Raw genomic sequence first — 24,686 nt, 5'->3', positions numbered from 1 at the left:
GCTCGGCCCCAGGCCCGCAGGGTCTCCCCCGAGGCAGAGGCTCCCACCCCTCACCACCCTAACATCCGCTGGCACGGGGAGGCAGCTCTGCTCTGCCCGATTATCTTTTCCCCGCGCTCAACACCCGCTAGCTCACAGGCGCTCTTCCCCTCCCCTCCTTCCAGGTGGCCAAACCAGAACCTACCCTTCCTCCTTAAGCGTCTAGGACGCGGCCCCCCCAACCCCCCACGGCCTTCTGGAGGCCCGGGACACCCGGGCCCCTGCCAGGCCCCGGGCTGAAGGGTTTCCGTAGCTCGGGGCGCAACCCAAGGCGAAGGAACACGTGACCTTTCTGTCACCGACGTCTCGGGGAAACGGCGGAGTCCTAGAACAGGAAGAGCCCGGGCTTGAGAGTCGGAGGCACTGGGTTCTAATTCCTGCACCGCCGGCCTGCGGGGTGACGGGGGGGGCAGGTCACTTCCCTTGGGGGGGGGGTTCCCTCAGCTACAAAATGGGACTTCAACAGGCGGCGTCCTTTCCCTTTCGACCGAGAGACGGGGACTGTGGCCGACCCTCCTATCTCGTACCCACCCTGGGCGTTCAGCACAGCGCTTCACACACGGTAAGCACTTAACCCGTTCTTATTCTTATCGATTCTTAACCGACTCGGGGAGAAGCAGCCGTGGCTCAGTGGAAAAAGAGCCAGGGCCTGGGAGTCAGGGGACCTGGGTTCCAATCCCAGCTCCGCCACTGGTCAGCCGTGTGACTTTGGGCAAGTCACTTCACTGGGCCACAGTTCCCTCCTCTGTCAAAGGGGGATGGAGACTGTGAGCCTCACGTGGGACAACCTGATCACCCTGTATCCTTCCCAGCGCTTAGAACAGTGTTTGGCACATAGTAAGCGCTTAACAAATACCATCATTATTATTATTCCTGCCCGCTTTTCCAACTGGTGTCTTCCCTGTGCCTGGGGCGCATCCCCCCGCAGAACGAAGGCTCGAAGCAGGGAGGGGTGAGGGGTCACTGTCCTGGGGGTGGGGGTCCCACAAGCTTTTCCAGCGCTGAGAACAGCGCTTGGCACATAGTGAGCGCTTAACAAATACCATCATTATTATTATTAGTATTACTGCCCGCTTTTCCAACTGGTGTCTTCCCTGTGCCTGGGGCGCATCCCACCCCACAACGAAGGCCCAAACAGAGACGGGTCAGGGGTCACCGTCCGGGGTGGGGGAGACGGAACCCTGGCCAGCGCGGTGCTTAGCACATAGTGCGCGCTTTAACAGATACCATCCTTATTATTATTCCTGCCCGCTTTTCCGACCGGTGTCTCCCCTGTGCCTGGGGCGCATCCCGCCCCACAACGAAGCTCGATCTATGAGAAGCAGCGTGGCTCAGTGGAAAGGGCACGGGCTTTGGCGTCAGGGCTCATGAGTTCGAATCCCAGCTCTGCCACCTGTCGGCTGGGTGACTGTGGGCGAGTCACTTCACTTCTCTGGGCCTCGGTTCCCTCATCTGTAAAATGGGGATGAAGACTGGGAGCCCCACGTGGGACGACCCGATTCCCCCGTGTCTACCCCAGCGCTTAGAACGGTGCTCGGCACATAGTAAGCGCTTAACAAATACCAACATTATCATCATTATTAACGAAGGCCCGAAGCAGGGAGGGGTCAGGGGTCACCGTCCGGGGGGCGACGGAACCCTGGCCAGCGCAGTGCTTAGCACATAGTGCGCGCTTTAACAAACGCCATCATCCTTCTTCTGTTGGGGGGGAGAAGGGGTGCGGAGGATTCCGGGGTGTCAAAGGGGCACATCACGGAGCCTCCCAGAGGGGAGGGCGGAGTGTGCGGCGCAGGGTGGGGGGGGAGGGTCCGCGTGCCCGGGGTCCCCTCGGCTGCCCCGGGGTCAAAGGTCAGCGTTCGTCCCCGCGGGTCGGTCACCTCGGGGTCCACCACCTCGTGGTAGGCGGGCGGGGGGTCGAAGCCGCCGGAGCCGCCGGAGCCGCCGTCCCCGCGGGGTCCCCCGGCCTGGAGGAGGAGGCCGCCGCCGCCCCCTCCTCCTCCTCCTCCTCCTCCGCCGCCGCCGCCGCCGCCTCCTCCTCCCCCGCCGTCCATGGGGTCGTAGGGCGGGCCGCAGTCGAGGCCGGGCCGCTCGTTGGTGAGCAGCGCCACCGCCTCGTTGATGTCGTTCTTGGCGAGGCGCAGGGCCTTGCGGATGGCCGCCGCGTCCGAGAAGCCCATGCACAGCAGCGTCGTCGTGTGCTGCTCCTCCTCCGGCTCCATGGCCCCGCAGCGCACCGCGCAGCGCACCGCGCACCGCGCAGCACGGGACCGGCCCGGCCTGGGGGGAGGGGGGGAAGGAGGGAGGGAGGGAGGGAGAGAGAGAGGGAGGGAGAGAGAGAGAGAGGGAGGGAGGGAGGGAGGGGGCGGGGGCGGGGCCGGGGCCGCTCTCAGCCGCCGCGACGCCCGACCCTGCGCACCGCCATGTTCCCCTCCGGCCTCCGGCCTCCCGCCCGCTTGCTCCCGGCACGGTCACGTGGCGCGGCCTTGCCCTTCCCGCCTCGGCCCGCCCCCTGGTCACGTGACGGGGAGGCCCGCCCTCTCCCCCGTCACGTGGTCGAGCCCCCTCCCGCCCTGGCCTTTCCTCTCCCGCCCCTCCCCGATCACGTGACGGGGGAGCCCGCCGCGCCCCCTCCCATTTCCCCCGTCACGTGGTCGAGCCCCCTCCCGCCCTAGCCTTCCCTTTCCTGCCCCTCCCTGATCACGTGACCGGGGGAAACCCCCCCCGGGGGGTCCTTTCCGCCGTCACGTGACCGAGCCCCCCCCGCCTTAGGCTTTCCTTTCCCGCCCCTCCCTGATCACGTGACGGGGAGACCCCCCCCCACCGCGCCCTTTCCCCCGTCACGTGACTGAGCCCCGCCCGTAGGCTTTCCTTTCCCGCCCCTCCCTGGTCACGTGACGAGGCGACCGCCGCGCCCCCCTTGTCCTTTTCCCCCGTCACGTGGCGGGGGAAAATAACGAACCCTGCCTTCCCCGGTCACGTGACAGGGGAGACCCTCCCCTTTCTCTCCCCCCTCCCACCGCCCCAGGATAATGTCCTCTCCAACTCCCCCAACCCAACCCCCGGCTGACCCTCCCCCCCCCCCCCAGTCACGTGGTGAAAGAGACAGAGACAGAGAGAGACCGAGGGAGTCAGAGAGAGACAGACCCACCTGCTCTCCCTGACCCCCACCCGACAAGTCAGAGGTCATGGGTTCGAATCCCGGCTCTGCCACTTGTCGCTGTGGGACTGTGGGCAAGTCACTTCACTTCTCTGGGCCTCAGTTCCCTCCTCTGTAAAATGGGGATGAAGACTGTGAGCCTCACGGGGGACAACCTGATGACCCTGTATCTCCCCCAGCGCTTAGAACGGTGCTCTGCACATAGTAAGCGCTTAACAGATACCAACGTTATTATTATTAAGTCACACTGACCTTTGCTATTTATCATCATCATCATGATTATTGTATTTGTTAAGCGCTTACTATGTGCCAGGCTCTGTACTAAATGCTGGGGTGATAGTAATAATGGTACTTGATGAGCGCTCACTGTGTGCCAGGCTCTACTAAACGCTAGGGTGGATACAAGCAAATTGGTTTGGACACAGTCCCTGTCCCACCTGGGGCTCACAATCCCCCATTTTACAGGTGAAGGAACCGAGGCCCAGAAAAGTGAATTGACTTGCCCAAGGCTACAGAGAAGACAAGTGGCGGAGCTGGGATTAGAACCCAAGACCTCTGACTCCCAGGCCCAGGATCTCTCTGCTAGGCCTCGGGGCATTTTATAGAGGAGCAGCGTGGCTCAGTGGAGAGAACACAGACTTGGGAGTCAGAGGTCATGGGTTCAAATCCCCACTCTGCCCCTTGTCAGCTGTGTGATGTGGGCAAGTCACTTCACTTGTCTGTGCCTCAGTTACCTCATCTGTAAAATGGGGATTAAGACTGTGAGCCTCACGTGAGACAACCTGATCACCTTGTATCCCCCAGTGCTAAGAACAGTGCTTTGCACATAGAAAGCCCTTAACAAATACCAACATTATTATTTTAGGGCATTTGTTCAGCGCTATTGGGGTAAGTAGGAGACTAGGAAATCGGGCCCGGCTCCATCCTACACGAGGCTCCCAACCTCCCTCATCCCCATTTTGCAGAGGAGGAAACTGAGGCCCAGAGAGGTGAAGCGACTTTGCCTGAGGTCAGACAGCAGGAAAATGGCAGAGCTGGGACTAGAACCCCAGTGTCCTGACTCCCAAGTCCGTGCTCTGTCCTTGAAGTCACATTGTCTCTTGTCCTAGAGGTGGCTGTGGGTGCAGGAGCGCTGCGTTGGAGGGAAGATAAGGGAACCTGGGAGACTTCCTGGAGGAGGTGGGGAGAGCTGGGTTCTGCTGAATTTGTGGAGTGAGGCTGGGGAAGTGACCCAAGTGAGGGGTCTGGGCCGGGGCGGGGGCCGAGAGTGAAGGACAGCTAGAAGGTGAGTGTAGGGGAGAAGAAGTGAAGAGTGAACCCCCAGGCTGGCACAGTTCTAATCATAAGAAGAAGAAGAAGAAGATCTGAGCTCTTACTCTGTGCCAGACACTGGGGTGGTTATGAGAAAATCAGGCCTGACACAGTCCCTCTCCCACATGGGCACTTCAAAGTGAAGTGACTTGTCCAAGGTCACCCACCCAGCAAGTGGCAGAGTTGGGATTGGAACCCAGGTCCTCCGTCTCCCAGGCTTAGGCTCTTTCTTCTAGGCCTCCCTCCTGTTCTGCCTCAAATGTCCCCATTATCATCATAATAATGGTGGTACTTGTTAAGAGCTTACTTTGTGCAAAGCACTGTTCTAAGCGCTGGGAGATACAAGGTGATCAGGTTGAACCACGTGGGGCTCACAGTCTTAATCCCCATTTTACAGATGAGGTGACTGAGGCACAGAGAAGTGAAGTGACTTGCCCAAAGTCACACAGCTGACAAGCGGCGGAGCCGGGATTAGAACCCATGACCTCTGACTCCCACTGGGTCTCAGGCTCCCCTACCTCCCTGACTTCCTGTAGACTGTAAGCTCCTTGTGGGTAGGCAAACAGCACGGTCTAGTAGATAGAGCATGGGCCTGGGAGTCAGGCCATGGGTTAATAATGTTGGTATTTGTTAAGCGCTTACTATGTGCCGAGCACTGTTCTAAGCGCTGAGGTAGATACAGGGTAATCAGGTTGTCCCATGTGAGGCTCACAGTCTTCATCCCCGTTTTACAGATGAGGTAACTGAGGCACAGAGAAGTGAAGTGACTTGCCCACAGTCACACAGCTGACAAGTGACGGAGCCAGGAGTCGAACTCATGACCTCTGACTCCGAAGCCCAGGCTCTTTTCCACTGAGCCATGCTGCTTCCCCATGGGTTCTAATACCGGCTCTGACTTTGTCTACTGTGTGTCCTCGGACAAGTCACTTCACTTCTCTGGGCCTCAGTTACCTCATCTGTAAAATGGGAATTGAGACTGTGAGCCCCACATGGGATAGGGACTGTGTCCCACCCTACTTGCTTGTATCCATCCCAGTGCTTAGAACAGTGCCTGGCACACAGTAAGCATTTAACAAATACCATTACTATTATACTATTATTATTCGTTCATTCCTTCAGTCGTATTTACTGAGCGCTTACTGTGTGCCGAGCACTGTACTAAGCTCCTGGAATGTTCATTCAATCCGGCAACAGATAGAGACGATCCCCGCCGCGCAACGGGCCGGCTCCGCCACTTGTCTGCCGCGTGACCTTGGTCAAGTCACCTCACTTCTCTGGGCCTCAGCTCCCTCATCCTTAAAATGGGGTCGAAGACTGTGAACCCCGTGTGGGACAGGGACTGGGTCCAACATGATTATCCCGTATCTACCCCAGCGTTTAGAACAGTGCCCGGCCCCTAGTAAGCGCTTAACAAAGACCATTACTATTTTTTCTCTCCCAAGCACTTAATAAGAATGTTGGTATTTGTTAAGCGCTAACTATGTGCAGAGCACTGTTCTAAGCGCCGGTGTAGACACAGGGGAATCAGGTCGTCCCACGTGGGGCTCAGTCTTAATCCCCAGTTTACAGATGAGGTCACTGAGGCCCAGAGAAGTTAAGTGACTTGCCCACAGTCACGCAGCTGACAAGTGGCAGAGCTGGGATTCGAACCCGTGACCTCTGACTCCGAAGCCCATGCTCTTTCCACTGAGCAGTGCTCTGCTCACAGTAAAGCGCTCAATAAATACCACTGATTAATTGGTCCTCCCCGCCCGGTCCCCGGTCCTTAGTCCAGCTAAGTGACCCCCTGCTCCCCTCCTCCTCCTCCGCCCCTCCGGATCCAACCAGCCGCCACGGCCTAGGAGCCGCCCCCCGCAGCCAACCAGAGCGCTCGGCCGGCCGTGACCCACATGGACAATTTCTACTTTATATTTAGATTCTGCTGGTTCTAAAGGTTATGTTTTCTTGGCCGGGACGGGAGAGGAAACCATGGAGCCCAGTCCGGCGTTGAAGTAATCTTGGCCCACCTTCCCGGGACGGGCCGCCGACAGGCCGGAGAGCACATCGGGTCCGGAGTCAGGGGACTCCGGGTCCGGAGTCAGGGGACTCCGGTTCCAGTTCCCGCCCCCAGCCTGCCGGGTGACCTCGGTCCACTCCGCCTCTGTAGGCCCCACGTTCCTCACCTGTAAAATGGGGATAAGTTAGATTGCCAACCCCATGTAGGACAGGGACCGTGCCCCATCTCATTACCTCCTATCTGTTCCAGCACTTCATCGATCAACCGTATTTACTGAGCCCTTACTGAGTGCAGAGCACTGTGCCAGGGCTTGGGAGAGTACGACAGAATTAACGGACACGTTCCCGGCCCACGGAAAGCTGACAGACTAGAGGGTCTCTACTCATCGTGGCTGAATAAATGCCATATTTATGAGGGGGAGAGGGCTCTGGTGTTAGAAAGGGGTGGATTTCAAACTCGGTGGCGGTTTGAAAGGGAACACTGTTTTTCCCAGCTGGCGGGAAGCCCCAGGAATCTGTCCCCACAGGGAGCCGTGCAGCCAGAAACACCGACTGATTCAGGGGGTGTTGGACAGATACAAGGATGAGTGTCAGTCAGTCGATCATATTTATTGAGCCCTTACTATGTGCAGAGCTCTGTACTAAGCTCTTGGGAAACCACAATATAGCAGTAAAAGGGCACATTCCCTGCTCGCAATGAACTTATCGCCTAGAGACGGGCGATAATATAAATAGAATGACAGATACGTACGTAAGTTGCAAGCTTATCAGGTTGGGCACAGCAGTACGTGTCCCACGTGGGACTCACAGTCTTAATTCCCATTTTACAGATGAAGTCACTGAGGCACAGAGAAGTAGAGTGACTTACCCGAGGTCACACAGTCAAGTGGCAAAGTGAGGATTAGAACCCAGGTCCTTCTTGCAGGCCCACACTTTCTGCTCCCTACCTCTAGAGACAGGGAGCAGGGAGACATAGAAGTAGAAAGCAGAGACGGCTGCTAACCTTCTCACTGTGCCTCTATTCTCACCTGTCCCACAGTCGACCCCTGGCCCACGTCCTACCTCAGGGCTGGAAGGCCCTTCCTCCTCAAATCCACCAAACAATCACGTTTCCTCCCCTCAGAGCCCTCCTGAAGGCTCACCTCCTCCAAGAGGCCTTCCCTGACTAGTGCTTAGAACAGGTATTTAAGCACTGTGTGCCAAGCACAAGTCCCCCTTTTCCTCAGCCCTCCCTCCCCTCTGCGGCACCTCCACTTGCTCCCTTTGCTCTTCCCCTCCCCACAGCACTTATATATATATATGTATGCATATACTTACAATTCTATTTATGTTGATGCCTGTTTACTTGGTTTGATGTGTATATAGCTAATTCTATTTATACTGATGCCTGTTTACTTGGTTTGATGTTTGTCTCCCCTCTTCTAAACTGTAAGCCTGGTGTGGGCAGGGGTTCTCTCTATTGCCAAATTGTACTTTCCAAGCACTTAATATAGTGCTCTGCACACAGTAAATGCTCAATAAATATGACTGAATGAATACTGGCCCTACTGCTGGCCAGTTAGAGACACACACAGAGAGAGATATGTTCTGAAGTAATCTGATCATGGCACTTGTCCCCTTTAAACTGTTACTAGCCACCCCACCCTCCTCTCCCTAATTTAAATGTCTGTCTCCGCCTCTACCCTGTAAACACCCGGTGGGCAGGACGGGAATACGTCTACCAACTCTGTTAGAGTGTCCTCTCCCAAGCTTTTAGTGATAATAATAATGATGATGGCATTTGTTAAGCGCTTACTATGTGCAAAGCACTGTTTTAAGCACTAGGGGAGATACAAGGTAATCATGTTGTCATAAGTAGGGCTCCCAGACTTTATCCCCATTATACAGATGAGGGAACTGAGACCCAGAGAAGTGAAGTGACTTGCCCAAAGTCCCACAGCTGAGAAGAGGCCAAAGCGGAATTAAAATAATGTTGGGGGTATTTGTTAAGCACTGTTCTAAGCGCTGGGGTAGATACAGGGTAATCAGGTTGTCCCACGTGAGGCTCACAGTTAATCCCCATTTTACAGATGAGGTAACTGAGGCTCAGAGAAGTCAAGTGACTTGCCCCTGGTCACACAGCTGACAAGTAGCAGAGTCGGGAGTCGAATCTATGACCTCTGACTCCAAAGCCCAGGCTCCTTCCACTGAGCCACGCTGCTTCCCCAGTTCGAACTCATGACCTCTGAGTCCCAACCCCGTGCTCTTTTCCCTAAGCCCCGCTGCTTCTCTAGTACAGTGCTCTGCAAACAGTAAGGACTCAATAAAAGGAAGCAGCATGGGCTACTGGGTAGAAGCCAGGCCTGGGATTCAGAGGACTTGGGTTCTAATCCCAACTCTCACATTTGGCCAAGTCACTTCACTTCTCTGTGCCTCAGTTACCTCATCTGCAAAATGAGGATTCAATGCCTGTTCTCCCTCCTACTTAGAGAGCAAGCCCTCTGACGTACCCGATTTTCTTGTATCGACTCCCCAGTTAAGTACAGTGCTTTGGCACACAGTAAGCATTTCAATACCACCATTATTATTAATAAATACCATTAGTTGATGGATTCATTATGTGCAGCCCCAGCCCCACCCACAGCTTTCTAGGCTTGGAGCTTGGGCATCCAATTCCTCTGATGGGATGAGATTTTATGTCCTGTTAGCAAGGGTCGCTTAGACTTTTCCATTGCCAATCCCGGAGTTAAATTGGATTACAACTGAAATGAAACACTAAAATAGCCCAGTGCAATTGGCAGCTTCCTGTGAGAGCCGGTTTAGCAGTAGCATGGCCTAGAGGATACAGCGTGGGCCTGGGTTCTAATCCTCGCTCCACCACTTGTCTGCTGTGGATCCTCAGGCAAGTCACTTAACTTCTCTGGGCCTGTTACCTCAGCTGTAAAATGGGGATTAAGACTGTGAGCTCCATGTGGGACAACCTGATGTTCTTGTATCTACCCCAGCGTTTGGCTCATAGTAAGGGCTTAACAAATACCATTATTATTATTACTAGTTGAACACTCAATCTGAGGTATTTATCGAGCACATACTGTGTACAAAGCACTAGGGAGAGTACAACAGAGTTGGAAGACCCCTTCCCCACTCACAGTGAGCTTACAATCACAGATATTTATTGAGTGTCATGTGCAGAGCCCCATGAGAGAGTCCAGTGGAGGTGGCAGACAGGATCCCTGTCCACCACCAAGGTTGAGGAAGACTGCAATGCTGACCGCTCCCATAGAAGCTGGCATGATCCTGAGATCCATCAATTATATTTATTGAGCACTTACAGTGTGCACATCCCTGCACTAAGTGCTTGGGAGAGTATTATGTAACAGAGGTAGTAGACACATTCGCTGCTCACAATGAGTTTACAATCTAATAATAATAATGATGATACTGGTTAAGCACCACTGCCCCATTCTCCCCTGTTCCTGAGGGAGCAGGGGGGCTGCAGGACACCAGTGTCAAGTCTTAGCAGGCCATAGCCCCCCACCCCAGTCGCCGATGGATAAATTTGACAAGAAGGGGTAAGAACAGAATGTTTATTCCACATTGTCTGTTACCGAGAGCCAGATTTAGGCCCGCTCGCCCCAGTGGCTGAGGAGGTGGGGAGGGGGGAAGCGGATAGGGGAGTGAGGCAAGTGAGGGGATGGACCAAGGCCCCCTTCTTGAGGGCAAACCCTGCACCTCAAACCTTCCCACCACTTGTTGGGAGGGTCTCCCCGCCCCTGAATTCTGGATTCCGCCCCTTCTGCTCCCCCGACAGCTGCTCCAGGAGAGTCATGGACCCACAGCTCATGGCCAGACCTACTCCTGCCCCTTCCCTCACCCCCCGGGAGCCCCTCTGTGCGGGCAGGAGCGGTCTGGGGTCCCAGGGCTGGGAATGGGCACCGGGGCTCTGCAGACCAGGCCACGGGGAGGGTTCAGCCTGTCTATAGAATTGAGGGCCCCAGGCCGTGCCCAGGCCCCGTGGTTCGGTCAGAAACAGGGAGAGCCGCCGCTGCCCAGAGCCCCGTCCCCGCCCCAGGACCGGCTACCTGCTGACAGAGGAGCCTCTGCCCCATGCTACCCTGTCCCCATCACAAACATACGCACACAAACCCATACCCATCATCACCTGGAGCAGCTGCTGAGACCCTGTAACAATATTTGACCCAAAGGAAGTGGCCTTAGTTTGGGGGGCGCGGGGGGGAGGGAGTGTGGGCACAGCAAGACAGACGCAGGTCTGGAGTGGCGAACGGGGTGAGAAGACGAGGCTCTGGTCCAGGCGGCCACGTGAGCTGCTCCTCTTCCGGAGTATCCGCTTCCCTGAGGACACACTATCGGTGAAAAAAATGTGTCCGACCCCATGAGCCATGGGGAGCTGTGGCTATATTTTATACATATAAACCGCCCCCCCCCACCATCCCACTGCACAGCGGTGACCGACTCCTGCCCAGGGCCTCCCCCTCTCACCCAGTGCCATCCACGTGCCCCAAGGAATGGAGGGGTGCTCACCTTTCATCCCAGGAGAAGCAGCACGTGGCCCACATCCTGTACATTCACACGCCTCTGGGATGGGACCCTGGCCCCAGAAGGTGGCTGATCGATGACCAAGGGCCAGCAGACCCCCCATCTGGAGGATCTGGCATACCCAGCGCTGGAGCAGCTCTGGTTCTTGATGCTCCTGCTCTGGAGGTGACCAATTTCACAGCCCCGGCCCAAGCCCAAGCTGTGGGGACCCTCACTCCACTGCCAAGGGACAGGGAAGGGAGGCTCACAGCCGGCAAGGCAGCTGGACAGGGCAGCGGTCAGTCATCCCCCCTCAGTCCACGGCTTCTCCGACCCGTGGACCCCCACCCCAGCAGGCCAGGGGTCCCCCCTCCTGCCTCTCGCCTGAGTGGGGCTCTCTGCTGGGGCGTGAGGAAAACTGAGTTCCATCTTCTCTACAGAGGCCACTGCCCAGTGTCCAGGCCCATTGCCCAGGGCCTGGCCCCCCACCATGTTTCTCACCTGGTCCTCCAGCGGCACCCAGCCTCTCACCAAGCCATTCAGGACAGGTCTCACCGTGGGTGAGGTGGACACAGAGAGGGGAAGTGGTCAGTGATTTGGGTTTGGTACAACAGAGGAAGTGGTCAGCGACTTGGGATCGGTATGACAGGGGAGAGGGAAAGGCTAGTCCAGCTCAGAAAGGGCCGGGGCCCCTCCAAGGCACCCACTGAACCTACATCCACATACACACAAAACCAAGGCCAAGAATCTGCTGAGAAGACAGAAGCCTAAAAAATGCTGTATAAACTACACGGCTTAGAGGATACAGCATGGGTCTGGGAGCCAGAAGGACCTGGGTTCTAATCCTGCCTCTACCATATGTCTGCTGTGTGTCCTTGGAAAGTCACTTAACATCTCTGTGCCTCAGTTCCCTCAACTGCTAAGTGGAGATGAGTGTGAGCCCCCTGTGGGACAGGGTCTCTGTCCAACCTAATTAACTTGTACCTACCTCAGTGCTTCAAACAGTGGTTGACACATAGTAAGTGCTTAACAAATCCCATTATTATTATAAATGGAATAAAGCCACAGATGCACTCAGAATGGCCAAGCTCTCCCAATGTCCTCTCGCTGAGAGGCCGACGACCTTAGCCACCGGCCAGGTCTCACTCGGAAGTCTGTGTCCAGGGCGAGTTCAGACCCTGGTTGGCCCAACATCATGGCAAGTGGCTTTGCAAGCGTATGCTACGGGGCACAGAGGAACGGATAAAAAGGTTACCCGGACAGACCTGGCTCCCGGCCCACACGGGCCTCACTACCCAGAAGGGAGGACAAGGATTTTATCCCTACTTTCTGGATGGGGAAACTGAGGCCCAGGGAGGCAGAGTGACTTGTCCCAGATCACACAGGTGAGTCGGCACTGGGCAGGTCCCGGAAGGTGGACAGGACCAAGGGTTTGGACAGGGATGTTGGCCCCAGGCCTGCCCCCTGGAACTTGAGCCACCATAGTTCCCACCAGTTAGGGGACTGTCTCTGGCCCAACGGGTTTTTGTCTGCCAGCTCTCAGGGGTACATATGGACCCCGGGCCTCAGCGCATATGGCACAACTGCAGACCCTGCTCCCAGCCCAAAGATGGACATGGTGACACTTCCCCCTGGCCCCACCAGCCTCCCAGGGCTCACAGCCCAAAGACATTCAGGGACATAGCAACCCTGACTCCCCACAGGTCTCACTGGCTGGATTGACGCAAAGAAATTGCCACACTACCCCCTCTGCCCACGAGCCTCTCAGGCCAAACAGATTGGCAACCCTGCCCGTTCATAGCCTTCAGCCCACTCACACAGACTGATAACCCTGTCCCCTCACTGGCCTCAGGCCAGACACAAAAACAGACACCCTGCCACTTCACAGGCCTCAGCCCTAAGACAGACAGACACGGGGACACAGTGAGCCTTTCCTGCTCAGGTCTTACAGCCCGGATGCAGACACAGCAACCCTGCTCCCCAGGCCTCACAGGACTTAAGTAACCATAATTTAACACCCGTCTCCCCATCTAGACTGAAGGACGTTGTGGACAGGGATTGCGTCTGTTATATGGTTTGTACGTTTCCAAGTGCTTAATACAGTGTCCTGTACACAGTAAGTACTCAAATATGACCGGAAGCCTGGACGCATGGACATGGCCACCTTGCCCCAACCCAAGACCCACAGCCTGGACGGATACAGCCACGGCCACCCTGTCCCACCACAGGATCCACAGCCCAGACGGACGCAAAGACACGGTCATCCTGCCCCATCACAGGATCCACAGCCCAGATGAATGAGGCCATCCTACCCCACCCCAGGACCCATAGCCCAGACGAATACACAGACAAGACCATCCTGCCCCACCACAGGACCCACAGCTTGGATGGGCGCAGCCACCCTGCCACCCCAGGCCCCACAGCATGAACGGTTACACAGACACAGCCACCCTGTGCCACCACAGGCCCCACAGACACGGCCACCCTGTCCCACCCCAAGACTCACAGCCCACACGGTCGCACAGACATGGTCATCCTGCCCCACCACAGGAGCCACAGGCCAGATGGACATGGCCATTCTGCCCCACTACAGGACCTCTGACTGGATGAATGCATAGACATGGTCATCCTACCCCACCACAGGACCCACAGCCCAGCCAGATACAGACATGGTCATCTACCCCACTACAGGCCCTACAGCTCAGATGGACGCAGACATGACTACCCTGCCCCACCCCAGGACCCACAGCCCAGCCAGATGCACAGACACAGTCACCCTGACCCACCACAGGCCCTACAGCCCAGATGGATGCACAGACTTGGCCGCCCTGCCTCACGCCAAGCCCCATAGCCCAGAGGGCCGCACAGATACAGCGACCTTGCCCCACCCCAAGCCCGGAAGGACACACAGACACCTTCCCCCACGCCAGCAAGCACAGCCTGGGCACAGACACGGCCTCCCTGATCCACCACAGGCCCCACAACCCAAGCAGATGCACAGATAAGGTCATCCTGCCCCACCACAGGGCTAACAGCTCAGATGGACACACAGACACGGCACCCACCCCCACTCCAGGACCCACATCCGGGCCGGACGCACAATCACAGCCACCCTACCCCACCCCAGGACCCACATCTCAGACAGACCCATAGACACGGCCACCATGCCCCACTCCAGGACCCACAGCCCAGATGGACGTTCAGACACAACCACCTACCCCACCCCAGGACCCACAGCTCAGACGAATGCACAGACACGACCGCCATGCCCCACTCCAGGACCCACAGCCCAGACGGCGGCCACCCTGCCCCATTCCAGGACCACAGCGCGGCCGAACATGCAGACAACCACCCTACCCCGCTACAGAACCCACAGCCCAGCCAGACACACTGACAAGGTCATCCTGCCCTACCCCAGGACACATAGCCCAGATGGACTCACAGACACGGCCACCCTGCCCTACACAGCCCCACAGCACAGATGGACACAGATACAGCCATCCTGCTCCACCCCAAGATCCACAGCCTGGACAGACACATGAACATGGCCACGCTGCCCCACCGCCCAGATAGATGCGCAGACATGGCCACCCTGCCCCACTGCAGGCTCCACAGCCTGGCCGGACACACAGACATGGCCACCCTGCCCCACTCCAGGACCCACAGCCTGGCTGGACACTCAGACACAACCACCCTACCCCACCTCAGTACCCACAGCCCAGACGGAAGCACAGATATGGCGACCCTTCCCCACTCATTCATTCATTCAATAGTATTTATTGAGCGCTTACTATGTGCAGAGCACTGTACTAAGCGCTTGCAGTGTTACAGGACCACAGCCCGGCCAGATGTACGGACACAACCACCCTGCCCTGCTACAGAACCCGCAGCCCAGATGCACTCACAAGTTCATCCTGCCCTACTCCAGGACCCAAAGCCACCCTGCTCCATCCCAGAACTCATACACACACGGCCTCCCTGCCCTACCTCAGGCCCCACAGCCCAGTCGGACGCGCAGACACAGCTGTCCTACCTCACCCCAGGACCCACAGCCCACGCGGACACACAGACACAGCCACCCTGCCCCACCCCAAGACCCACAACCCGGCCAGATACATAGACACAGCCACCCTACCCCACCCCAGGACCCACGGCTGACGAATGCACAGACACAGCCCCCCTGCCCCCCTCTAGGACCCACAGCCCGGCCGGATGCACAGACACAATCATCCAACTCCACCCCAGGACCCACAGCCCGGCCGGACGCGTTGATACAGATACCCTACCCCACCCCAGGACCCACGGCTCAGACGAACGCACAGACGCAGCCACCCTACCCCACCCCAGGACCCACAGCCTGGCCAGACGCATAGACACAGCCACCTTACCCCACCCCGGGACCCACAGCTCAGATGAACGCAGACACAGCCCCTCTGCCCCACTCCAGGACCCACAGTCCAGCTGGACGCATAGACACGGCCACCCAGCTCCACCCCAGAACTCATAGCCTAGATACACACACATGGCCACCCTGCCCCACCCCAGGACCCACAGCCTGGCCGGACGTGCAGACACAGCCACCCTACCCCACCCCAGAACCCACAGCCTGAGCGGACGCATAGACACAGCCACCTTACCCCACCCCGGGACCCACAGCTCAGATGAACCCACAGACACAGCCCCTCTGCCCCACTCCAGGACCCACAGTCCAGCTGGACGCATAGACATGGCCACCCAGCTCCACCCCAGAACTCATAGCCTAGATACACACACATGGCCACCCTGCCCCATCCCAGGACCCACAGCCTGGCCGGACGCATAGACACAGCCACCTTACCCCACCCCGGGACCCACAGCTCAGATGAACGCACGGACACAGCCCCTCTGCCCCACTCCAGGACCCACAGTCCAGCTGGACGCATAGACATGGCCACCCTGCCCCACCCCAGGGCCCACAGCCTGGCTGAATGTGCAGACACAGCCACCCTACCCCAACCCAGGACCCACAGCCTGGCCAGACGCATAGACACAGCCACCTTACCCCACCCCAGGACCCACAGCTCAGATGGACGCACAGACACGGTCACCCTTCCCCCCTCCAGGACCCACAGCCCGGCGGGATGCACAGACACAACCACCCTACCCCACCCCAGATGGATGCACAGACACGGCCACCCTGCCCCATTCCAGGACACACAGCCCGGCCAGATGCATAGACACAGCCACCCTACCCCACCCCAGGACCCCCAGCTCAGACGAATGCACAGACATGACCACCCTGCCCCACTCCAGGACACACAGTCCAGCTGGATGTATAGACACAGCCACGCTGCTCCACCACAGAACTCATAGCCCAGATGGACACATATGGCCACCCTGCCCCACCCCAGGACCCACAGCCTGGCCGGATGCACAGACATGGCCACCCTGCCCCACTCCAGGACACACAGCCCGGCCGGACATGCAGACACAGCCCCCCTACACCACCCCAGGACCCACAGCCCGGCTGGATGCACAGACACAGCTACTCTGCCCCGCTCCGGGACTCACAACCCTGCCGGATGCACAGACACAGCCATCCTACCCCACTACAAAACCCACAGCCCAGCCGGACGCACAGATACGGCCACCCTACCCCACCCCAGATGGCGGCCACCCTGCCCCATTCCAGGACACAGTCGGGCCGGACGCACAGACACAACCACCCTACCCTGTTACGGAACCCACAGCCCAACCAGACGCAATGGCAAGGTCATCCTGCCCGACCCCAGGACACACAGCCTGGACAGATACATAGACGTGGCCACCCTGCCCCACCACAGGCCCCACAGCCCAGACGGACACACGGACACGGCCAACCCCACGACGCACAGCCCAACCAGATGCAATGACACGGTCATCCTGCCCCACCCAAGACCCAGCAGCCCAGATGGACGCACAGACACCCTACCCTACTCCAGCACGTACAGCCCGGTCACCCCCGCAGACATGCCACCTTACCCCACCACAGGCCCCACAGCCCAGGCAGATGCACAGACACAGTTCTCCTGCCCCAACCCCGGACCCCACAGCCCAGATGGACACAGACATGGCCATCCTGCCCCACTACAGGCCCCACAGCCCAAACCTATGCAAGACACGGCCACCCTGCCCCATCACGGGCCCCATAGCCCAGACGTATGCACAGACACGGCCACCCTGCCCCACCACAGGACCCCCAGCCCAAAGCGCTTAGAATAGTACTCTACACAGTAAGAACTCAGTCAATACGATTGAATGAACTCACAGTCCCAACCGACGCATGAACACGGTGACCCTCCCCTGCCTCAACCACCCACACACCCAGACCTCACGGACCAGCTGGAAGTATGTACGTGACAACCCCGCTCTGCAGAAGGCCTCCCAGCCCAGAGGTGCAGACACAGAGACTCTGCTCTCCGCACGGGACTCCCAGCCCCCAACCCGACTCTAGATGTGCAGACACAGCCACCCAGCCCCCACCACAGGAATCACAATGACCCTGCCCCCCTCACAGTACTCGCAGCCCAGTTGGATAAATGGACACGGCAATGCTACCCCCCACCCAGGATTAAGTCATATTTATTGAGCCCTTACTGTGCAGGGCACTATACTAAGCATTTGGTAGAGTATAATACAACAGCCCACCTCCAACAAGTTTACAGTCCAGAGGGACATGGACATAGCCACACACACAGCTCACAAGCATACCAGATGCACAGACCCAGCACTCCTTGTGTGTTGGGGAAGGAGGGTCTCAATCTCAGTCAGATGTCCACCAACCCCTGCAAAGCCTGCAGGAACAAGGCTGCTCTGCTCGCAGCCACTGTCCAAACTCCCAGCTGGCAGCCGATGGAGGCAGAGTCAGTGAACGTTCACACTGCTTCCCCCGAACTGAGACTCCCCCACCCTACCCCAACCTTTATCCCAGTGTTTTCAATCTTCCCTCTTCCCATACCCCTCCAGCAGCTGGTTCCAACTTCTAGGATCAGCCCTCACCCCCTCCCACTGGCCACATCCAAAGCCCCCAACACAAAAACACCAACCTTGAAAGCCAAACTTCCCCACCCCCAACCAGCCTTTCCAGACCAAACCCCATGCCTGGCACCCCCAGATTTTGCATCAGAACCAGGGACACAAACATCAACCTCTCCCAATCCCCATATCATCACCATCTCTGCATCCTCAAAGATATCAAAGGCTCCCCCAACCCCCACATCATCATCATTTGCTGTAACATTACCAATATCATCAATACCACCACCAGCCTCACGACCTAAGCATCAGGGGCCTACACACCCAGAAGAAAAGGACAGGTTGGACTGACTTGAGCAGACACAACCCCAAACTCACGCTTCCTCCAAGGCCAAGCTCTGTCTCCTTCCCACCACGGGCTGAAAGCAGCTACTCCCCACAGCCCAATTTAGGGCAGCCTCTGGGCTATCACAGGGACATTCGGAACACCTGGGGCAGAGCCTCAGGGCCGGGAGGGGCGGGGAAGGAGGATTGGAGAGATGGTGCTTGAGTCTGTTCCCCTTAAGCAATCAGTGCATCCACTTAATCAACCTATCAGAGGTATTTACTGAGTGCTTACTCTTTACAGAACGCTGCAACAAGCGTTCAGAAAAGTAAAATAGAATTGGTAGACACGATCCCCGCCCATGAAGAGCTTACAGTCGCAGGGGAAGACACATATTAAAATAAATTATAGCTGGGAGAGCGGAGAAGGATGAAGATACAGAAGTGCTGTGGAGCTGTGGCAAAGAACCACAAGCTTTACGGGTACCTAGCCAAGTTTATAGGTGAAGCAGAAGGGAAGGTGGTTAGGAGAAATGAACACACTTTGATATTCATTAATTTATTTATTCAATCATATTTATTGAGCACTTACTGTATGAAAAGCACTGTACTAAGCACTTGTGAGTACAATATAACAGGCACATTCCTGCTCACAATGGGCTCACAGTCTAGAGGGGAAGACAGACATTAAAATAAATAAACAGATAAATGAATAAATGCCAGATAGATTCATATGTGCTGAGGGGATGGGAGGGAGGATGAATGAAGGAACAAGTATGAGCGGATCAGAAAGGAGTGGGAGAAGAGAGGAGGGCTTAGTCAGGGAAGGCTTCTTGGAGGAGATGTGCCTTCAATAAGGTTTGGAGTGCCACAGCCTTGATGTCCATCTCCGTAATTTACTTTATGTCCATCTGTCTCCACCTCTAGACTGTAAGCTCTTGGTGAGATCATCTCTACCAACTCTCTTGGTACAGTGCTCTGTATACAATAAGCGCTCAGTAAATTCCAGTGATGGAATGATTGAGAAGGAGAGAATTCATTCATTCATTCAATAGTATTTATTGAGCACTTACTACGTGCAGAACACTGTACTAAGGGCTTCGACTGTACAATTCGGCAACAGTTAGAGACAATCCCTGCCCAATGATGGGTTCACAGTCTAATGCAGGTGTGAGGCCGAAGGGATGATTGTCCAGACCAAATATCAGCTCCCACTGCGGCTCCCCAACCCTGCCCGTGCCTTCTGACCCCACCCCACCCCCACTTTGTCTCTTCCAGAGCAGCCCCTGCCCAGCCCTGCAGACCCCCACCCCAAATCCAGTCCTCTGGACAGACCCCCTACACACACACACTGCCCTGGAGGCAGATGAACCTCCCTCCTCCCAGCCTTCCGGGCAGACCCTTGCCCCTCACCTAGCCCTTTGGCCATGCCTTCCTCTCAGCCCTCCAGGGAGACCCCCACCCCCTACCCGGCCCTCCAGGCAGACCCCCCACTCTCCAGGCTGTGGCTCTGTCTGGTCTCCCGCTCTCTGGCACAGAAACTAGTCTGCCCAGTCTGTCTCTGCCCCTGGACTCGCTGAGCACTTACTGTGGACAGAGCACTGTATTAAACTCTTAGGAGAGTACAAAGTAATGGAATTGAAAGATGCATTCCCTGCCCATTCCTTCTGTCCATCCTCCCCTTCCCGTTCTCTCTACTCCCTCCCTCTGCTCTACTCCCTTCCCCTCCCCACAACACTTATATCTATTTGTATATATTTATTACTCTATTTTATTAATGATGTGTATATACCCATGATTTTATTTACCTATTTTGATGGTATTCATGGCTGACTACTTGTTGGGCTTTTCTGTCTGTCTCCCCCTTTTAGATTGTGAGCCCGTTGTTGGGCAGGGATTGTCTCTATCTGTTGCCGAATTATACATTCCAAGCGCTCAGTACAGTTCTCTGCACACAGTAATAATAATGTTGGTATTTTTTAAGCGCTTACTATGTGCCGAGCACTGTTCTAAGCGCTGGGGTAGACACAGGGGAATCCGGTTGTCCCACGTGGGGCTCACAGTCTTAATCCCCATTTTACAGATGAGGTAACTGAGGCACAGAGAAGTGAAGTGACTTGCCCACAGTCACACAGGTGACAAGTGGCAGAGCCGGGAGTCGAACCCATGATCTCTGACTCCGAAGCCCAAGCTCTTTCCACTGAGCCACTCTGCTTCAGTAAGCGCCCAATAAATGCTATTGAGTGAATGAACGAATGCCATGCCTGCAATGGGCTTACGGTCTGTGTTGTCAGCTCCTCGAGGATGGGCTGTAGGGCTCCTCCTTTTCCTAACTTCTTCCAAGCTACTGATATAGTGCTCTCCACTCAATAGCAGCCGGTACAGTGCTCTGCACAGAGTCGGCATCCGGTCCAGCACTTGGCACACAGCAGGAGCCCAGTACAGAGCTCTCAGTAATCAGTCTCCCTCCTACCATCCCCCTTTCCAGGAAACCATCCCTGGGTGACCCCCAAATCTGCCTTCTGCCCCCATCCCCAGAGCCCCCGTTCCAGCCCCTGACAGAGAGGGTCAGGGAAGGGACCCTGGTGTTCATCAGTCTGGGAATTGGGGAGTCTGGGTTCCAGATCTGGAGCCCAAAGCCTCTTTCTGGTCCAGGGAGGGATGCTTAAGGGAGGGGACGAAGGCTGGAGGCCTCATTTCACCACTGGACCTAGTTGTTCTGCCTCCTGGCCTTGGTCAGGCCCAGCTGGGCAGGTGTCCTGACTGGACCCGGCCTTCGGGCAGCTGGTTTAGGGCTATGGCTCCCCTGCCCAAGGGACCTCATCTTCCCCAGGACTCCAGGCTCCTTCAGAGGGTGGTGACCTCTAAAGGTTATCCCAGCAACCCCTTGTCTCTGTTTAATGCAGTCTGACCCCAGCCCACCCATTCAGTAGTATTTATTGAACACTTACTATGTGCAGAGCACTGTATTCAGCGCTTAGATCACAGCCCCAGGGTCTTTTGCTCCTCATTCATTCAGTTCAACCTTATTTATAGAGCGTTTACTGTGTGCCGAGCTCTAAGCTCTTGGGAGATGACAATATAACAATAAACAGACACATTCCCTGCCCACAAGGAGCTTCAGTCTAGAGGGGGAGACAGGCATTATTAGAAATAGATTACAGATATGTACATAAATGCTATGGGGCTGGGAGGGGGGCTCTGAGGATCACCACCTCAAATTCCTGGGGCTTCCCCCTCTAGACTGAAAGCTGCTGGTGGGCGGGGAATAGGTCTACCAACTCTGTTGCACTGAACTCTCCCAAGTGCTTAGTACAATGCTCTGCCCACAGTAAGTACTTAGTGACTACCAGTGATTCATTGATTACAGCTGGAGCCCAGCCTCCCTGGTTCTGTCCCCACTCCTCCAACCAGTTTTCAGCCCCTGTCTGGTGTTGGTCCCTGGGGGCTCAGGGCCACTGAGCCCCACAGCCAGGAAGCCGTGAGCCTTCACTGGTGACCAACAAATGAGAGGCCCTGGGGTCCAGACAGGGGGGCTGGCCCAGGAGGTACTGTGGAGCCATCCAACTCCTGGCACTCAGGTGGCGATTCCTGGCCTTGTTGTGGGCTTGGGGCTCCCAGCTGACCCTCATTGAGGCCTCTGGGCCCCTCAGATGCTGGACACAGGACCTCTGGAGCTGGACTGAGCCCGTGGTATTTTCCCGAGGGGCCAACCCGTGTGCTTGGCACCTCTGGTCTTCTAGGACCCCTGAATAGCCTTCTTGAGATGCAGCATGGCTCAAGGGATAGAGCACCGGCTTGGGAGTCGGAAGGACCTGGGTTCTAATGCCGGCTCTGCCACTTGTCTGCTGTGCGACCTTGGGCAAGTCTCTTCACTTCTCTGTGCCTCAGTCTCTTCATCTGTAAAATGAGGATTAAGACTGTGAGCCCAACGTGGGACAGGGACTGTGTCCAACCTAATTTGCTTGTATCATCCCCAGTGCTTAGTACAGTTCCTGGTACATAGTAAGCACTTGACAAATACCACAATTATTATTATTGTTATTTTATTATTATTGGCCTTCAATAATGCAGAGCCCTGGAGTGGGGGTTCCATTGTGGCTCTCGGCCTCCACCAGGCTCTGAGGGTCCATGAGGAGCCTAGATGGGGATGGGGGCTAGGGCCCCTCCTCCCACCTCTCTGCCCCCCCAGCCCCTGGGGTGTGACCCAGACTTCAGGACTAACAAAACCCAGAGTTGGCCCTCTGGGAGGCTTGGTTGAGCCAAGTGGCTCCCCTGGGTGTCAGGCTCCCCTGGGTGTCAGACCAGGGTGGGTGGGAGTTGTAGTAGAATTTATTAAGTGCTTACTGTGTGCAGAACACTGTACTAAGCTCTGGAAAAAGAGTATACAAGTGTGAATTAGACACGCTCCCTGAACCATAAGGGGCTCCCACTATACGAATAAAGGTGGGGGAGCCAAATGTATATCAGATGCAATGAAACAGTAACACATTAAAAGAACAACAATCAATCACTTGTACTTATTGGGACTTGGGTGAGTACAGTATAACAGAGTTGGTGAACATGTATCTTTCCACAGGTAGTTTACAGTCTACAGGTTGAGTTTTACAGTCTACAAGGGAAGAGGCAGACATTAAAATGCATTACAGATATCAATCAATCAATCAGTCGTATTGATTCATTCATTCAATAGTATTTATTGAGCACTTACTATGTGCAGAGCACTGTACTAAGTGCTTGGAATGTACAATTCGGCCACAGATAGAGATAATCCCTGTCCAGTGATGGGCTCGCAGTCTAAAAGGCGGGGACAGACAGCAAAGCAAAACAGAACAAAACAAAAACAAGACAACATCATCAAGATAAATAGAATCAAGGGGATGTACACCTCATTAACAAAATAAATAGGGTAATAAATAATATATACAAATGAGCACAGTGCTGAGGGGAGGGGAAGGGGGAAGGGGGAGGAGCAGAGGTGCTTCCTGTGTGCAGACCACTATACTAAGGGCTTGGGAGAGTACAATATAGCAATATAACAGACACGTTCCCTGCCCACAGTGAGCTTACAGTCTAGATGGGGAGACGGACGTTAATATAAATAAATGAATTACAGATGTGTTCATAAGTGCTGTGGGGCTGGGGTCAGGGGATGAATAAAGAGATCAAGTCAGGGTGATGCAGAAGGGATTGGAAGGAAAGGAAAAGAGGGTTTAGTTAGGGAAGGCCTCTTGGAGGAGACGTGCCTTCAGGAAGCGGGAGAGAGTAACTCTTTGTCGGATATGAAGTGGGAGGATGTTCCACGCCAGAGGCAGGATGTGGGTGAGAGGTCAGGGGAGAGACAGACAAGATTGAGTTACAGTGAATAGGTTGGCATTAGAGTAGTGAAATGTGTGGGCTGGGTTGTAGTGGGAGAGTAACAAGGAGAGGAAGGAGGGGGCAAGGTGAGGGAGGGCTTAAAGGGCCATGGTAAAGAGCTTCTCTTTGATGAGGTGGATGGGCAAACCCTGAAGCTTCTTGAGGAGGGGGGAATATGACCTGAACGTTTTTGTAGAAAAATGATCCGGCAGCAGAGGGAAGTATGGGCAGGAGTGGGGAGAGACAAGAGGCAGGGAGGTCGGCGAGGAGGCTGATATAGTAATCAAGACAGGATAGGATAAGTGACTGGATTAACAAAGTAGCAGTTTGGATGGAGAGGAAAGGGCAGATTTTAGCAATGTTGGGAAGTTGAACTGACAGGATTTAATGATAGATTGAATATGTGGGATGAAAGAGAGAAGGGAGTCAAGGATAATGACAAGGTTATGGGCTTGTGACAAAGGAAGGATGGTGGTGCTGCCTACAGAGATAAGTCAAGGGAAGGACAGGGTTTGGAAGGGAAGGTGTGGAGTTGTGTTTTAGACGTGTTAAATTTGAGGTGAGGGCAGGACAGCCAAGTAGAAATGTCTTGAAAGCAGGAGCAAGAATGCAGAGAGGGAGAGAGATCAGGGCTGGAGTTGGAGATTTGAGAATAAACTGCATAGATGTAGTAGTTGAAGCCAGGAAAGTGAATAAGTTCCCCAAGGGAGTGGGTGTAGATGGAGAGTAGAAGGGTACCCAGAACTGAACCTCGAAGGACCCCCACAGTTAGGGGTTGGGAGGCAGAGGAGGAGCCCGCCAAAGAGACTGAGAATGAGCTGTCAGAGCGATAAGAGGAGAACCAGGAGAGGACAATGTCAGTGAAACTGAGGTTGAATAATGTTTCCAGGAGAAGGGGGAGTTGACAGTGTTGAAGGCAGCTGAGAGGTCGAGGAGGATTCAGATGAAATAGAGGCCACTGGATTTGGGAAGAAGATCATTGGAGGTCTTTGAG

General features: G+C 55.7%; 1 protein-coding gene across 3 annotated transcripts in view; it reads right to left on the bottom strand.

Annotated features, from left to right (window-relative positions):
- Window positions 1–2,326, bottom strand: part of USP24 (ubiquitin specific peptidase 24) — a 51,022-nt gene extending 48,696 nt beyond the window's left edge. For 2 of the 3 annotated variants that reach the window (XM_029083026.2, XM_029083027.2), the window contains exon 1: window positions 1,917–2,326. In XM_029083026.2, the coding sequence (XP_028938859.1) occupies window positions 1,917–2,258 (342 nt within the window). In that variant the 5' untranslated portion in view covers window positions 2,259–2,326. The remainder of the gene's footprint in view (window positions 1–1,916) is intronic. The other variant, XM_029083028.2, reaches the window with a different exon arrangement.
- Window positions 2,327–24,686: the final 22,360 nt, after the last annotated feature.

This window comes from Ornithorhynchus anatinus, chromosome 18 (genome assembly GCF_004115215.2).
Source record: "Ornithorhynchus anatinus isolate Pmale09 chromosome 18, mOrnAna1.pri.v4, whole genome shotgun sequence".
Taxonomy (NCBI): domain Eukaryota; kingdom Metazoa; phylum Chordata; class Mammalia; order Monotremata; family Ornithorhynchidae; genus Ornithorhynchus; species Ornithorhynchus anatinus.
This window is presented reverse-complemented; position numbering and strand designations above follow the sequence as displayed.